This window comes from Lichenostomus cassidix, chromosome 2 (genome assembly GCF_008360975.1).
Source record: "Lichenostomus cassidix isolate B80296 chromosome 2, HeHo_3.0, whole genome shotgun sequence".
NCBI classification, from domain to species: Eukaryota; Metazoa; Chordata; class Aves; order Passeriformes; family Meliphagidae; genus Lichenostomus; species Lichenostomus cassidix.
Genome location: NC_139482.1, coordinates 63,853,561 through 63,871,197, shown reverse-complemented (window position 1 = coordinate 63,871,197; position 17,637 = coordinate 63,853,561). Strand labels below are relative to the sequence as shown.

Below are 17,637 nucleotides of genomic sequence, written 5' to 3'. Positions count from 1 at the left end.
TGACTTGCTGATGAATCATGCTAGTAGATTCTTAGCCTTGCATCACTTGACAGTGATCATTAACTTGAGTGATGCTAAGTTTGACTATCAGTAGCTGGTGTCACCAGAAATTCTTTTAGAAATTTACATCTGAAATAGGCTGTGTTGCTCTATTTTATGAACTGCAGTTGCTGTTTAAATGTCACTAGTTCAGTTTGTGCTTGAAATTGTACATAGATTATAAAGAAGAATCCAGGTGTTTCTATTGTTTACATTCTCAGATTATGTTTGAAATTAACATATAGCTTGATGGCTTTTTACTGTTACACTGGTGTGCTTTGCAATTTAGCAAGTATTTCTTTAAAAGTTCATGTTTACTTTATGATTTAAGTGGGATGGTTAACTATATTGCTTCCTTCTCAGGGAATTCAGTGCCTGTGACCAGTAGCAGCAGTGTTCCTGCATTTTCTGCTTCTTCTGGAAGTTTTCTGGATTTAGACAAATTCAAGAAGCCTGAAGGAAGCTGGGAATGTGAGGTCTGCATGGTCCAAAACAAAGCAGAAGCCACAAAATGCATAGCCTGTGAAAGTGCAAAGCCAGGCACTAAAGCAGAGCTCAAAGGTAATACTTAATGAGAAGAACAAGGATGTGTATTCTGCAAAAATTTCTAAAGTACAATGATTTTTCCTTTGAGTGTGGAAAACTGTCTGTTTGTTGTTAGGAATATTGCCATGCGCCTGTGTTTCCACACCCATTCTCCAGAAAAAAGATTATGTTTTTTTTAGAGGAGAGCTTGTGTCAGTGACATATATAGTTGCTTATTTCAAGCCTTATGTGTTGTTCATTTGGAATTTAGACTAAAACCATGGTCTTTCCAACAGCTCACCAGTGTGCTTTTCCAAGCCAGGTGCTGTACAGAGGAGCACCATTGCAAAAAGATTTGTGAAGATAAGAAGTGTGGAGTTTCCTTACTTGTTTATGTGTGAGGGGTGTTTTGTTGAACAGTTTTGACTGGGAGAGCTCAGGACTAGAATCACAGCCATGTAGCTAAAGCCTGCATGTGTTACATCCTATATTGTAAACCTGACATTATTTCTTATTTCTGCAGGTTTTGGTACTGCTACTGTGTCTACAAATGCTGCAATGCCATCATTTACATTTGGTGTCCCATCATCGTCCTCTGAATCTTCTCAAACATTAGGTAGCACAGGAAATTTTAAATTTGGAGAACAAAGTAGCTTTAAGTTCGGCATTGCATCTGAATCTGCATCGTCTAACACTGTGACTGGTGGATTTAAGTTTCCTACTGGTTCAGGGAACTTCAAATTTGGTGTTTCTTCCTCAGACTCTAAATCAGAAGACAGTAAAAAAGAAAGTAAAAGTAACAGTTTTACCTTTGGACTTCCATCTACAAGCAGTCCAGCTCCTTCAACATTTCAGTTTGGAGCAACGAGTCTGGGACAGCAGGAAAAGAAAGAGGAACCAGTTTTGGGAGGTTTTGGTTTTGCTACAAGTTCCGCTTCTTCCATAGCTACTATTGAGAATAAAACCGGGGTCAGTGGCTTCGCTTTCGGAACTGTGGCAGAAAAGGATGCAGCATCACCTGCTTTGCCGTTTAAGAAGTTAGATGAGAAAAAGGATGAAACTGTTTCAACGAAGGGAGGCTTCTCTTTTGGCAGTGTGGAGCCTGCACCTGCCTCACAGTTTGTTTTGGGAAGGGCAGAAGAGAAGCAGGACTCTGTCACTTCTGCTGGCCAATTAGCATTTGGAAAGAAAGCTGACAATGAAGAGTTGAAGGCACAACCTATCTTTTCATCTGGGACAGCTGAGCATACCAAAGAGGAGAGCACAGCAAAACCTGTATTCAATTTTAGTTTTGGTAAACCATCAGAAAAGGAAAGTGAGCAGGCAAAGGCACCTTTTGCATTTGGAGCACAAACCAGTACTTGCGGTAAACAGAACATCTTTTGCCTTCACTTTTCTGCTCATGTCTGTTAAATAGTAGCTCTGGGGCTGTACTGGAGAAAATCTATGGGATTTATATACTACCTGTCTGTAGTTCCGGTTGTTGATGTGTAGACAATATGTGGCAATTTCTTTATAGATTTCAGTGAGTTTTAACACTACATTTAGACAAAAAAAATTGTCACATCTTAAGGAACGTGTATCACTGCTTGTATAAACACAAAGTTGTATTGTCCCAGTAATAGTGGCTTAGCTGGTGATGAAATCTGTAATATGGCAGTATAGCGGCCTCATACTAGTGCTTTTTATATTGAAAGGGAAAGGAGAGAGGGAATATCTTATTTCCATCTACTTGCAGCTGTGCTGCAGTTTCTCTACTACTGCAAAGGTACAAAAACTACTTCATAGATACTGCACTGTTTTGTATTCCTTTAATTTGTTGAAAGTTTGCAGTGGAGGATTAAAGTTTTTCAGTGATGGTTGTTGTGTGAAAAGGTCTCTGTTGTTAAATTCCATTTGTGTGACTTAGTAAATGTGTTTCTTCCTTTCAGATCAAGGTGCATCCTTCATCTTCTTGAGCTCCAGTTCCTCCAGCACAGCTGTACCCACCACTTCAGCCAACAGCAGCAGTGTATTTGGCAGCACCCTCTCTTCCTCAAACCCTCAGCCAGTTCCCACTCCCTTTGTGTTTGGACAACCCAGCAACACTGTGACCAGCTCTGTTTTTGGCAATCCTGCAGAATCTGCAACATCTCAGTCATTTGGTTTCTCTCAAGAAAACAAACCAGCAACCACATCTTCCAGCACTGGCTCGACTCTTACTCCGTTTCTCTTTGGTTCAGGAGAGAACAGTACCAATGCAGCAAATTCAGGATTTACTTTTGGAGCCACAACTACATCAAGTTCAACAGGTACATTTTAAATAGATGCTTATCTTACTTTCTCTTCTTTGTCATTATTTAGTCAACTAAGGAGATGCTGTTTGATGAATATTTTACTTTGGAAAATGTGCAGGCTAAATGCATGGAAGTAGAGAAAAATGCTGATTATTTGTATTCAGAAATGTAAATTTGGGCTTATTTTTCTTCAGTGTGCGAAACATAGTTTAGTAATGAACTGGCACCAGAGTTGTTTTTTATGCAAATGACAAACCTTTACTGGATTTCAATTTGTACAGGAGATTTTCACCATGAGAATGGTAATTTCTTTCTTTTCATTATCAGTCCAGTGTTTACAGTTAGAAGTCAGTGAATTACAACTTTGCTAATGTTTCTCTCCTATATCTAAAACTGAACTATTGGAAATAATGTCAAGATTTGCCAAGTCCTTCCCTCACAAGTATATATAAATGGAGTACCTCTACATGCAATCAATACTGCTTAAGGGTTGCTTTCCACTAGGAATCGTGGCCAGTGTTGGTTAATTTTCTAGCAATTTAGCGGAGATGGCATAAGAAACACAGAGTTTCTTCATGTTTAATGTTCATTACTCCACTGCATGAATTGCATTAATGAATGCATGACACAAAACTAAATTCTCCAAATTAGTTGTTTTCCTGTGAGCCATGCGGTATGCTGGAAATAAGATTGAACCTCTAAGGGAAAAAAAAGGTACAATTCCTATTGTGGCTGAGGTAGTACCCATTTTACATATTCACACAAGTACATTGAAACTGAGTATTCAGCTACCAGACCTGAGGCTTGAGAGCCTTTTGTTTCTGGATTCGTCCTTGAGGGCAGGAGGGAAAAGGCCCATACTGACGTCTCTCTCTGTCCCCCAAGGGTCGTCATCTTCATTCCTGTTTGGCTCTGGGCCTCCAGCACCTGCTGCTGGCCCAGCCTTTGGTGCCGGTCAGCCACCAGCATTTGGCCCAAGCCAAGGGTCCAGCCAGCCAGCAGCTCCAAGTTTTGGATCTCTGTCGACAACGTTGTTTTCTGCTGGCTCTCAGCCTGCTCCTTCTGCCTTCGGCTCAGTGACGAGCAGCACTCCATCCTCTGTGTTCGGACAGCAGGCAACCCAACAGCCAGCCTTTGGCTCTGGTACCCCCAGTGCTGGTGAGTGCCAACCATCCTGTTCCCTTTTGGTCTCAGAGATTATATATGTTACTTCGTTTTTCATGAAGTGTGCCATGCATTATGTGGAGAAAGACAACTTTGGCATTGTGTACTTAAATGTAGGAATTGCCCTCCATAAAAATAATGGGTATACGGTTGTCATTTATGTCCCAGTCCTGACTGTGGAGACACAATGTGCCACAGGTATCTGGCTTCACAGTAAGCCTTCTCCGCAAAAGACTTACCAGACATTGAGGTTGCAACTCTGCTATTAAAGGTTGAGCTTTATTTTCTTTAGAAACCTAATCATTAAAAGGAATTGTTGAAAACCATGGAGTAATCACTGGTAAGATTGTGCAAAACAAAAGGGCAGAAGCACTGCAAAATAGTTATTTTTTTATTTGAGTAATTCTTAGTTATCTGACTTCAACAGGTGTGATAGTATAAAATACAGTCAGAATTGTTTTGGGGTTTTTTAAAGCATTTTTATGGATTAAGACTGTATTTGAAGATCTTTTTACTAATGAAGTATAAAATACCATGGGAAAGGGACAGAGAATGAACCTTATAATTTAAGTGTAAGAAATACCTATTCTATACTAGCATTAATTAAAAAACAAAAACACTGCTGGAATGTCTTACTTAGTAGCACATCGAGTACTGAAAGGGAAAAGCCTCCTTTTTTCCTCTCATAAGTTTACAAAATAGCCTCCTCTACTAACAAGTAGATTAGTACAAGTAGATTAATGCACAACACATTACTCAGTCGATCTTTCATTAATCAGGTAGCAGTTTAAGGATAAAGTTCTCCCTGGATTGTGTTTGTTGCTTATCAGTTACTTTGATGGTTGGAATGTTTGGGTTTTTTTAAGATGAGCCTCAGTGAGCACATTAAAGGAAAGGAAGTCCCCAGATGAACTGCATGAACACCAGAAAGTTTTCCTGAATATAAATTTATGATTTAAGACTTTACTAATAACTTCAGTATGCATAGGTATAGATTTAATGGTGGCACAGAAGTTGGCAACAAACTAATTATCAGTGTGCCAGCAGTATTACTTTAAAAATTCCTCAACCCGTGTGAATGGTATTAATTCAATAAACTATTCCTGTAGTAATCTTACATTTCTGGTGAGCCCCCTCAACTTCATCATCTTGAGCAACCTGTAAAAAAAAGGTCTTTAAAGATAGTGGGGAAGAACATGAGGATTTTGCTGGAAAGGATGAACTTAGATTTCAACTTTCTTACCTCCTTCTGCTTCCAACCCATCTTCCCAGGTTCTGTATTCCAGTTTGGAAGTAATTCTACTAATTTCAACTTTCCAAATACCCCAGGAATATTCACTTTTGGTGCAAATCCTCCTGCACCAGCAGCTCCTGCACCGCCTTCTGGCACTTCAGGATTTCCGTTCAGCCAGCCTCCGGCATTTACAGTGGGGTAAGAGACCGTATCAGAATTTCCCTTGAGCTTTGGGTAATATCAGTGGACAGTGTTCAGCCTCTACCTGTTGCTAAATCATGAGGTGCTCAGATGAACTTTGGAGTTTGAAACTAAATTTGGCATCCTTCCTTTTATTAGCCTGACTGGCTAACTAAGCACCGGTATCTGTAAAGGAGCCTAGCTGTCAGGAATGTCACACATCAACACATGTGAAATTGTCTTGTTCTTGAAAGGTAGAACTTGTATCCATCCATTATGCTGCTGCTTACCTTCTGAATAAGAGAGATTTAATTGGTTTCTGGAACTCTCTTCCTCCTGTTCGTCCTTTGCTGATTGTTGCCAGCTGGTAACTAGTGAGACAAGACTATGAAACAGTTGTTCTGGAATATCTACTCAGTGCTGCTACTGAATTTTCAGCTACACTGTCCTAAACTCTGAACTACTAATTTCTTTTAATAGGACTAATGGGAAAAATGTTTTCTCTGCCTCTGGATCTTCAGTTGCTGGTCGGAAGATAAAGACTGCAGTTAGACGTAGAAAGTAGACGCCTGATTGGTAAAGCATCAAAAACATTGGAAGCAACTACTATCCTGAATTGTTCAGCTACTACCCTGAAATGTTCAGCTACTACCCTGAAATGTTAAGTTACTGGGATTGTACCTCACGCTGGCTTGTCGGAAGTCAGATCTGCCTAAAGGAGTATAAAACTTAGCTTTCCTGTCCTTCCCTCCCCTCTCCCTGTTACGTTTCTTTGGTAGCAAGTAAAGTTGGCAACAAGGCTGTTCTCAAGCAAAAGTCTCAAGTTACTTCTTTCACTGACTTGGCATGGTCTGGCTGTAGCCCTGAGTAGAGCCTGCACAGTGAATGGCTTGTCCAATACCTCTTCATCCGCACCACTATGTGCGCTCATCTGCGTTTACTGACGCCTCAAAATTGTAATTATAGCAGCAAGGGATGCTGTATAGAGTAGAGAATGTTGATAATGAATGATTTCTATGCTGAGTTTGTGCTGGTGTATGTGTGAAGTGAATGAATTTGGGTGTATTGTGCACTAAAATTTTCTGATAGAGGAAGACTGATTAAAGGATGATCCATGCTAAGGACTTGTTAGATCTGTAGTTCTTCATTTAATAATTATATGCTATTTCTATATTTTCATTCTTACAGCCCTTTATCACCTGTCTCGCCTTGTTATTTTATTATGAAACGTGTAAATACAATTTTGTTTCTCTATGTACTTTTTTGGCATAACAAATCTGTGAAATTGAAATTTTAATTTTGTGTGTTACAGCCATTTTTGTTTAGTATTGTCTCAGATTTTATGTAAATCCCATTATTCAAAGTTGCCTAAATCCATTTAGAAAATCTTTAAAATTGGGAATTCTTAAAGTAAGTTTATTGGCTTTTCTGATCCATTTTTGTTTGGACCAAAAACCAGTATTGTACAAAGTATTAAGTATATATTTTTATATTTACTGAAATGGACTGTGGTGACTTTGGATAATAAGGAAAAGTTTAATATTAAAGCCATGTTTATTACAGTATAATTAACATGTTAAACCATGGGATAAATGCCATCAATAAAAACTGCGAAATATTACCTGTCAATTTTAACTCTACATAAAAGCAGCCGGAGCTGTAACTGTGTAAGGTGGTTCCCTTGACCTGAGCAATGTCACATGCTGTCTTCAACCTCTGCTTTTTGCACTGGTTTTAGAGGATCTTACATAAGTTAGAGATCTCCTGTGAGGAAGGAGAGTTTTATTGTAGACTGAAGCTTGGAGCAGCTTATCAATGTGTCAGCTGACTGCAGTTAATTTATTACAGTGCTATTAAAAAAACCAACCTAATGTTGTAAACATTCACCACTGTTCTGACTGAAGAGGAAGATTGTAAATGAGTAATGGGGGAGTTTCTGCTTCTGTAGCAGTTACAGGAGCTTCTTGGAGAACAGACATCATTATTAGTAAAATCAGAGGAAATGCTTGTTCATCTGGGCACCCACAGCTGAACTCATACCAAGTCACAGCAGTCTGTCTCTGACTCAGCCATGGTTTCTTCCCTCAGCTAGAAGGGCACAGACCTGCGTCATTGTCCATGCTGTAAATGTCTTCAGAGGCATTGCTAGGGCCTTGGCTGGCACTGCTGCCATGCACCCCAGCTCCACTCCCTGCTCCTACAGCTACAGCTCCTGGTGGTACAAGGGGAGATGCCATTCTGAGCAAGAGCTGGATATGACATGAGGTCCAAGGCTAACTGCTTTTTACACATGTAGAGCTCCAGTCACTTGTTAGAAATAGACAATACTCAGCAACTCGCCTTCAGAACCACACACGTACCCACTGCTGTTTAGTCAGTCACATCATGCCACTGTAGCCATGAAAGCATTAGATGCAGTTAAATGTTTCCAGATGTCTAAATGTGGAAAATGCCACAGACTTCCACTTTCTCCCCCTTAGCCATAAATCACCTGCCAAGTACTCGTCCTTCAAGCAGAAACAAGCAGCATCTGGGATGCAGCTTGCATGAGAGACAAACTAAAAGCTAGCACAACAGCATGATGTATACACATTTTCATGAACAGGTTCTGTGCTCTTGCATTGTAATTTTTTCTTTACCTGCTATGGAAGGGGTGGTATTTTTCCCCAGGGTAAGAGATACCTTCCCTTATACTTGGTTTGGTAGTAATAAAGTTTTAGCCAACAGTGTTGCTTTTCCCTTCCTCCCCTTTTGAATCCAGTTTTTAGGTCACTGCTGCAGTAAAGAGAAGTTCTTACTATATTCATACTGAAATTGTGAATAGGCAAAACTCACCCTAGAAAGAACTTTAAAAGTTGGTTCTGACAGCTTTAGCTTTCATCAGGCCCATCACCATGCTTGAAATCAGTGCTTTAGTCAACAGTCTTTGAAAGAACAGAGCACAAGTCCTGTGAGGAGCAGCTGAGGGAATTACAGGTGTTCAGCCTGAAGGAAAGGAGGCTCAGGGGTGACCTTATTCTCTACCACTGCCTGAAAGGAGGGTGTAGCTGGGTGGGGGTTGGTCTCTTAACCCAGGTAAAAAGAGGCAGGACAAGGAAATTACCTCAAGTTGGCCCCAGGAGGTTTAGACTGGACATCAGGGAGAAAAATTTTAATGAAAGGGCTGTCAAGCATTGGAAGAAGCTGCCCATGTAAGCAGTGGCATCATTACCCCTGGCAGTATTAAAAAAAAAAACATGATTGAGCAAAGACTCTAAAAACAGTGTTTGAGCCAAGACAAGTTATTTTTTGCTTAAAAAATGAATATTTAAAAGTAATCATCTAAAGTTAGTGACCTCAGTCTGGAGACATAATGGATGGCAAAATGTCATTCTGCCACTATTAAGGCACTGGATCTAGTCCTGAATCATTCCAAATGCAGATAAAAATGCATACACAGTGCAGGCATACACAGAAGAACATGACTTGTCAAAAATATTGCAGCATAGGAACACATTACTGAGTTATTACACCTGGAGATAAGAGCGATAACCAAGCTCTCAAACATTTCTAATGTCCACCAAGCAATTGTCCAAAACTGAAGGCTGGATGAGAACTTCAGCCACTGAGTGGCATGTTAGGCCGAAGGGAGGAACACACAAAAACTAGGATTGAAGAATTCCAAACTGACTCAAATTTCAGTAAAACATTATTACTGCTTATATTAATTTCCCAAGATACTAATATGAGAATAAATGAATCATCAAAGCTATATAGTCATGCAAAATATTAGGTTTCTTTATTCAGTATTTAAGTTATCCTGAATATACAAACAAGTAGCCAGAATGATAAAGTGAAAATAACCAGTATTTGTACATCTGCAGGTTTATACCCATAACACATTTCAGTTAATGTTTTCTGCATGCTCCTGAAACACATTCAGTTCTTCTGCTCTGCAGTATATGCAAGAAACAGACAAGTGCTTTCACTCCAAACAGAAGCAAAAAAGTTATGTTTCATTAGCATGGTCTGTACTGTTCATGGCTCCAGAGTTACTTACACCTACCAGATCACTAACACTGCAGTATTACATACCCTTCCCGGAGGAAAAAGCAGCTATTGTTTCACCTCTTCATTAGCTTGGACAAGTGAAGTAAGTGACAGTGCTTGAGACAATCATGCAAAAAAACTTTTCACATCAACGCTGTGAGAAAATACTCAAAAGGCAAGGGAATATAATCTGTGAAGCAGTAATAAAAGGTGATAACCACTGCTGATCTCTCTTTCTGCACACATGGCAATTTAATTAACATCATTTGCCTTGCCATCTAATACTTGCAGGTCTCTTCCCCCCTTATCCTTTGATAGGCAACTGCCTGGAAAACAGCTTTATTTTCTAGTTACCTGCCAATATCCGAAAATGTAGAAGTAACATTTACTTTAAGGTGGAGTATTTCTGGGGATCTGCCTTCCACAGACTGACAAACAGAACAGCTCCTTTTTGCAATTAAAACAGACAGTTTCTGTCTCACCAGTCGGAGGTTAATACTCCTGGATTTAATATGTATTCTGTTCCCAAATTTCTTTGGCATCTATGAAAATTCCAATACTTCGAAGGTAGTTGCTGGCATCATACAGGAAGCATACATTTTCTTTAGCTTCTGAATCAGTTCCCATTTAGTTAGGGCAAAAGACTCCAACAGACACCTCCATTTCAGTTCTGGGGTAGGTCTTTATTCACTGGGGTTTGGAGGGGATGTTTAGAACCAGTCCGGAAATCTCATCTTTTGGTATCATCTGACTCCATTTCTTCTGACCACAATAGTTCCTGCTACAATATCATAGGCTGTTCTATTATGCTGGAAAAACAGCAGTGTAATGAACGCAGGAAAAAATGATGCAATAGAAAAATTTTTGATCAAAGCTCGTACTGTGGACCTGAAATCAGAACAGAACATTCAGTGCCTTACTTTCACTTTCCCGCTTACATTAGTAGTTAGCTTTCAAGTTCAATGTCCAAGTTTTGCGCAGCACAAAAGTCAAGCTCTAGAGATTTAACCACCTACCCTGAAAAATACTCCATATGATTGAATAATTACCATTTTATTCTTAGATCACAGGACCTGACAATTGCTGTTGCAGTCTAATTATTGCAAAGGTCAACAACAAAGCAATCATGTATTTCCTTCCTCATCACACGCTTTCAACACTATTAACCTGAATGCAACATGACTGAGCCAGGAGCACTTACGTTGTCATACTGACATTAGAGGATGGAATGACTAACACACGGCTGGGTGCAATAAGTACAGATGTTTCACACGTCACAACTCGCAGTCCAAGTAAGAATTTCCCTGGGGTTGCTCCACCTGCTCCCCAAATACAGATTATCTGTAAAAGAAAGGTTATTTCAATTCCACACAACACTATGTAATTGATAGATCTTCCAAAGTTGATTATCCTCAGAACTATGTGAATGTCATAAGCTTCAACATAATCCAAAATATTGTAAAGAGGATTTACTTTATTGGTCAATGGTAACGTAATTTTTTAAATCCATTTCTTCAACAACTCACAACTCATAATTGTTGGAGTTAATATTTAGGAGTAGTTACCTCATAAAAGCAGACTAATAACCTGTAGATGAGAGCTACTATCATCATTTTCTGCAAATCTTCCATGGACGTATCTTCGTCTATTTCTTCTATGATGTAATGCATGGCAAATTTAGAGATGTCCCTGCACAAAATAAAACGGAACTTTAAAGCCATCCTTGTCCCAATACCAGTGTTGCCCCTTTAATACCAGAATTCACTCCCTCAGTTCTGGTATAATAAAAGAACAAAAGCTCCTTACCCTCTCTGATACTAAACAAGCCATTAAAATTCAGAACACTCAGTTTCATTCTGAGTTGCTGCCTAGTTTCTTTTGTCTTTTTCATTAAGAAAAGATCTTTCTTGATTACCACTTCTGCACAATGGTGTCCGTGGGTAGTGAGCTGCAGAATTGTTCTGAAAATTCTCACGCTTCTTAGGAGGTAAACAGATTCTGCAGGTAATCATCTAACTTGATATAAATGGAAGGCATCCAAGTCTCCAAGTATCTTTCTTACACAAATGCTCAAGGAAAAGAAAAGGGCACTATTCTTTACAAAGGCAAGGGAGAAGTTGCAAGTCTCCCTAAGGAACCAAGGGAGCCCTATCTCCTCCTTCGCATGATCAGGGCTCTCATCAGGGTTCCTCATTCTCATTCTTTACTGTTCACCGTACGCTTCTGGAGGCACCTTGGTATGCAGTAGGAAGATTTAAACATAAAGCAATTTAAACCTTGTGGTTTTTAGCCTAACAGAGCTATGCAAAGTATCCATTTGGAGTTAATGGCATATTTTCATAAGGTGAACTCCAGAGATTTTCATTCTTATCTGATACCTGGAATGGACATACTTGCAACACATTCAGGCAAGAATTTTTCACTCATTCATCTAATTAAGACTCAAATTAAAATGTGCAGTCCCACTTCAAAACAGTCCATCTAATATTTGTACTACTTGCCCTCCTCTTTATTCAGACTTAAGGACTGAAAAAACCTCCTAACAACCCATGAATTAATAAAACTGTGTAGCACAATCCACATTTTCCTTCAATACAGCTTTGGTCTGAAGTGTCTTTCTTGAGCCTGTGAGGACGTATGTTTTTCATGACACCTCAGCTTAATCCCAGCACACTCTATCTGTCAGGCAGAAAACCCGCCGAATGCTTCTCTGAAGTCCCCTGTAAGCAACTGACTCTCTCACAAAACTATTAATATTAAAAATGCTGTAAGTTACTCTTTCACCACTTTAGAGAAGCAGTATACATATAGTTGTTCCTCATCTTTCCAGTATTCCATTTTGTATCATTCTCCACCTACTAAAGCCAAAATGGAAACACAAGCTGTCAGGTTACAGGTGGTGAGATGTGGCGACTAAACAGAAATGAACATTTGGCATTTTAATTGCTGCTTATCTGAACAAAACCCACTGATCATTTATATTGACACATTAATTGTTTTGGATTTGACCCTCCTCCTTGGCCCTTTCAAGATGCAGCTGAAGGTGTCTGGAAGATGTTATCTGTATAGTATCACTTTACAGTCAGGCAACATTTAAAGGCTCTTCAGCAGAAAGCCTGGGTTCTGAAATGTGTTTGTACATAGTGGAATTATTGACTACACCAAGATCTCAGTGTAACTGAGTTAAGGAATAAGATATCTACAGTTAAAGAAGCAGTTAAACAAGGAAGTCTTTGAGGTAAATTACTATCTCTGTGAACAAAAATGTGAAATGACATATCTTTCAGTCTAGTGTACAGTTTGTCAACTGTGTCTACCTGCACTTTTTAAGAAACCAAATTTACACCCAGTAAAGCCTACAGTGTGGCAGCATTCCTAGCAACCAGGCTGTATTTTCAAAGTACATACATATCTGATATGTTTGATCAGATTTTATTTTGGTGTGGGTTAGCACTGTTTAGGTCAGAAATCTAAAACACAGCACCAGAGAAGATGCTATAAGGAAAAGTAACTTCATCCCAGCCAAATCTAGTACATTTTTAAAGGCTGTTTAAAAATTTATTTGTCAATGCTTTTTTCTTTGAAAATTATAAAGGACTTTTTCTTTGAATAATTATAAAGGACTTTGCTCTTGTGCCCCCTCCCCCACCCCCATAAATGTGCAAGTCTAACCTTTCCTTAGTAGGGAGTCTGTGAGCCTACAGACCTGTACAAATTCTGTATTTCCATCAGCTGACCCAAAATCAGGATTTATTTACAAGGAAGTTAGCCTAGTGTTGCTTTTTCCTCAACTTCTGTCAGTTATTTAATGATATCATATGCATAAACATACCATAAATACAACCTGACACCTCAAAGAGCATGAAAAGCTTAAAGCTGTATGTAGCAAAGCTTTAAATTGTTCAACTTACTTTATTCCACTGAGGTGCATAATACTTAAAATGATGGTTGCCTTTATAAAGAACAGAATAAAAAAATCCACCATCTCTGCTATGAACCTGTGTGCCAGTGAAGGGATAAGGAACTCCCGACCTGCAACAGAAATAGTTCACATTACCCACATTTTACTGCACTAACACAAAGTTAACACTAACATCTGAAGAACAACCCACATTAACTTCTCTGCAAGAACATAATCAAGAGCTTGACCTCGGCTCACATGTTCTTCAAGAAAACTTCTAAAAATGTATGTAAAAAATAATCTGAATGAAGTTGAATTAGAAGAATCTTCTTTAAGAACTTTAAGTCCTTCAGAACTCCGAGTTCCCTCATAATTAGGATCACAAGGAAAACCATACTCGGCTAAAGAACTGAGTACATTGAAGATGCATCAGTTTTTGTGTTCTTTTGTTTAGAACAACCTCAGAGAACAGATTTATGTAAATCTGAGAGGTCAGATTAAAAAGAAAATCCCATCAGATTTACAATAACTTTTCTATCCCTCAAGCACCAAGGCTTCCGTGTGCACCAAGTACCAGTTCTCAGAGTAAAACACAGCCTATTTTGTCTCCACCCAGACACAAACAGGAATGGATGAAAATATCAGAGTCATACTTGACATAAACATTTCTCCAGACTACTTACACTAAAACACAGCATACTGCTCTACCCCCAGCCAGAAAACATAACACATTTCTCCTACTTATTTGGCCAATTGCAAATGGGCACCCAGTAAGGAGTCATTTACAAGCTTTTGTTGCTCAGGTGATTTAAACTGCGAAAACATTAAAGAATAGACATTCTTTAATGAAAGAAATAGTGTTGCAAAACAATTTCATCTGGACCCAGATACTCCTCTATTTCCCAAACAACAAACAAGACTCTCACATGAAACCTGCAACGACTCACATCACAATTTCATTTAGAAATGCCCCACTACTAGCAGATGCAACCCGAGGGAAATAGTGACTGGGTTTGTTACTATTTCTGAGAATACCTATCCCTACACAGAGAAAGGACAAAAGTGGAATGAAAATCATACCACTCTCTAATCTCAAAAAACATAATCAAATTTCATTTAGAATAAGCCTCCCCAGTTCTGCTGCTGAGACTGATGCTGCCAGTCATGGCCCTGTGAGCTGTGTGAGCCAAGCCAAAAGCCCACAGTACTTTTAAATAGGGTAAGGAAAATCAGGCAGGGATCAGGCAGGAGCCATATGTGATTTTAACACAGCTGGGTTAATACAGTTTCATTTCATACTTACTGCACTGATAGCTCTGCATCAACAGTATCAAGTAGCATGACTTACACGTATAGCACTAAAACGGATTCCACTGGCATTGTCAAAGCTTGTCCAAGTTGTCTGTTAAATTCTAATTAAAGATTCTTCTGCAAAGGCAGGAGGGAACATAGCCAGTCTTCCAATCCTGGCCTGAGCATACAGCACCAGGTGAAAGCTTTCATTTGCTCTGTTAAAAGCAGCACATTTGGTGAAGTTGGTGGCAGATTGATTTATTCACCATTGAATAAATTAAATTGAATGACTGCATAAAGAAGAAGCTAAGTGGGGCTAAGAAAGTAAGTATTCAAATTATGCTCCACTCCATCACATTAAGAAACCTTGGCAACCCTTAGACTGGCATAGTTTCATTGGAGTGATTCAAGATGTTCCTCCTATCAGAAATCCATTCTTGCCAAGGGTTACTATTTCTTCAGGAAGGACAGCCAAATGCAACATCCATCCAGCTCAATGTCTAGGATCTTGCATCCAGCTGGTGCTCAACATGGATTTGCACCAACCAGTCAGCCACAGGACAGTTGAGGCTTGGATACACCTTTTGCCCTACTGCTCCCAACAGATGAGCAGTAATCTCTCGCAGTAAGGCAGGGAGGGACAAGGCAAGGAAGTGTCTTCAATCATGGTGACTGTCCACAAAGAGCCTGCCACTGCCCTGGGTGCTGTTAATACTGGTGCTCTGGCACACTCCTGCAAACACAATGAAGTGGCAGAGGCAGTTCACAATCCCACCTTTTGACATCCCAGTTTAAAATCTGCAACATTAACATAAGCTGTCACTTATTTCAGCTTATGTAAGCACACAGGCTGTAAACTGCATTGGCACAGGGACACACATGACCTGCCCTGCCAAGCCTGCTGTGTGGGCAATAATCTACAGCAGGAAAGAAGAAGCCATAATCACTCTAGCTGTTCCAGATACATCCATTTGCAATCTGAAGCCAAAGCACCAGCACAAGAGTCTTTGTTTATAACTGCATTGTATCACTGTATCACATGCAGAGTCCCTTAAAAAGGCCAGGTGTTGCAATAGTATGCAATATTCAGAACAATCATGTTCAGCAGCATGAAATACTATTCATGCCCTAAATTACCTTTAATATATGGAATTAGCTTTTGAAAAACTACGTTAAAATCCCAAAGTCCTATCAGGCTAGCCTTTGTCCAATCCTCCTTTTAATGACTGGCAATATCAGTTCACAAGCAGGGCATAGTTACAGAAAATACTATTTTGTGTTCTAATCACGTTTAAGCAACATTTGCTCAATAACCTAAGAAAGACGCAAGCTCAGAAGCTAGGTTCCTTTCCCTTGAAAAGGAGGAAAAAGGAACGAAAAATGTCTTCCACACACATGCAGCCACTAAGCTTATAAACAATGTTACAGATAAGCAATGTCGTACTTTGTCCTGCACAGAGAAAGGAGATCGGGCTTTTTTCCAAAGTCCTTCAGCAGTGCTCTCCTCATTTTCTACCACTGCTCACAGCGGTACGGAACATTCAAGGAATGTGACCTAGGCGCTCCTCGACTTGTGAGGAATTGTTGCTGCTCCAGGTTTTCCCTCTGATGTGATCAGAGTGAGTTTGTTTTACTCCTGGACGAATATAAACAGAAGGCCTGCTGTGCACTGCCTTCAATGTTTACAGCTGCAACAGAAGCGTGTTTATCTCGGGTCCTGCCGCCTAAGCTTGTTCAATGTCAGCATGTTTCCGCTTCTCTGCTTCTATTTCACTAAATTATTTTATTTGAGCACCAAGAGCCCACTAAAACTGGCAAAGTGAGTTCAGATTTCATCATCCAAACGGGCTACTCATAAAGCTAGACGCATTACAAACTTGTGACCAGAAAAATAAGCTCGACTGCAAAAAACTCCTTCGTATCCACGAAAACATCTTTAGAAGCACTGAGGCTGTAACCTGTATACGCAAGTCAACCCCCTAAACCTGCCCACGGCCCAAGCTGTGGATTTACACCCTCGGTATGACGGCTGTCACCCCGTGTCACACGGCACAGCCACATGCCCAGCGCCGCAGCCAACGGAAGAGCAGCGACTCCCAACGTCGCACAGCCCAGCTTCCCTCTCCCGATCCCGCTTCCCGCAGCTGCGGCTCTCGTCAGGCTCCTCTTCCTCCGCAGGCCGAGCGGCCCAGCCCCGTCCCCACTCACCCGCCGGCCGCCCCGCGTCCCTGGCGGCGCCGCTGCCGCTGGTGCCGGCGGTGCTGCTGGAGGCCGCCCTGGGCAGGGGGGACACGGCGCCCGCCGCTCCCGGCCACGCTGGGGTGGCGGCGGCGGGGGCTCGGGGCCCCGTCCCGGCGGGGGCCGCGTGTGCGGGCGGCGGAGCGAAGAGGTAGAAGGGGCTGTAGTAGGCAGCGGCGGTGGGCGAGGGAGGCTGCGCGGTTGCGGCGGCGGCGGCGAGGAGGGCGGGCGGGCAGCCCTGCCAGCCCAGGTACCCGCAGTACGAGTCCCACAGCCACTGGTGTACGCGCCGCGCGTACTCCGCCGCGCTCAGTGGCTTCGGCCCGCCGCCCTCCGGGGGGGAGCGCGGCGGCGGTGAGGACGCGGCGTTGGCGGCGCTGGCATCGGCTGCCTCCCCTTCGGCGGCGCTGCCGCCCTCCGCCATCGCCGCCGCCCCTGCGCCGGCCCGGCCGCGCTCCGCCACCTCCTCCATCGCGGCGGCACTGAGCGTTCACCGCGCGTGCGCCAGGGACCAGCCCCGCCTCGCCTCTCCCACTTACAGGGGAGGGGCGGGGGGAAGAGCCTGACGAGTAGAACACGGCGCCGGGGGGAAACAGGCTTCCCCCCGCCCGCCCTACAAGATGGTATGGCCGAGCGCTGAGGCGGCTGCCTCTGACCTGCGAGCGCAGCGGCGTGTGGAGCTCCGTACGGTGTACGAGCCCTGCGATTCTATTTTCCTGTCTAAGTGGAAAGAGTTTCCCCCCTCCCTTTATCTCCCC

The 17,637-nt window shown here is 41.6% G+C and overlaps 2 protein-coding genes across 3 annotated transcripts in view; one reads left to right on the top strand and one right to left on the bottom strand.

Moving 5' to 3' along the window:
• Window positions 1-7,047, top strand: part of NUP153 (nucleoporin 153) — a 41,705-nt gene extending 34,658 nt beyond the window's left edge. For both annotated transcript variants that reach the window (XM_085051869.1, XM_085051868.1), the window contains exons 17-22: window positions 403-600; window positions 1,088-1,930; window positions 2,496-2,855; window positions 3,726-3,998; window positions 5,277-5,436; window positions 5,899-7,047. In XM_085051869.1, coding sequence (XP_084907995.1) covers window positions 403-600; window positions 1,088-1,930; window positions 2,496-2,855; window positions 3,726-3,998; window positions 5,277-5,436; window positions 5,899-5,983 — 1,919 coding nt within the window. In that variant the 3' untranslated portion in view covers window positions 5,984-7,047. The remainder of the gene's footprint in view (window positions 1-402; window positions 601-1,087; window positions 1,931-2,495; window positions 2,856-3,725; window positions 3,999-5,276; window positions 5,437-5,898) is intronic.
• Window positions 7,048-9,171: 2,124 nt separating this feature from the next.
• FAM8A1 (family with sequence similarity 8 member A1) lies at window positions 9,172-17,390 on the bottom strand. The gene is made up of 5 exons (XM_085051870.1): window positions 16,850-17,390; window positions 13,359-13,479; window positions 11,013-11,136; window positions 10,649-10,788; window positions 9,172-10,335 (listed from the first exon to the last, which is right to left on the bottom strand). Exons 1-5 carry the CDS (start codon window positions 17,349-17,351, stop codon window positions 10,191-10,193), a joined length of 1,032 nt encoding a protein of 343 aa, XP_084907996.1. The 5' UTR covers window positions 17,352-17,390; the 3' UTR covers window positions 9,172-10,190.
• Between the last annotated feature and the right edge of the window lie 247 nt (window positions 17,391-17,637).

Excerpts from the sequence above, each read along its gene's own strand:
- FAM8A1 (XM_085051870.1), bottom strand. The coding sequence starts at position 17,351 with ATGGAGGAGGTGGCGGAGCGCGGCCGGGCCGGCGCAGGGGCGGCGGCG. Across the intron at positions 13,480-16,849 it reads GGACGCGGGGCGGCCGGCGG|GTCGGGAGTTCCTTATCCCT; the intron begins GTGAGTGGGGAC and ends TTTCTGTTGCAG. Across the intron at positions 10,336-10,648 it reads TCTAATGTCAGTATGACAAC|GTCCACAGTACGAGCTTTGA; the intron begins GTAAGTGCTCCT and ends TTCTGATTTCAG.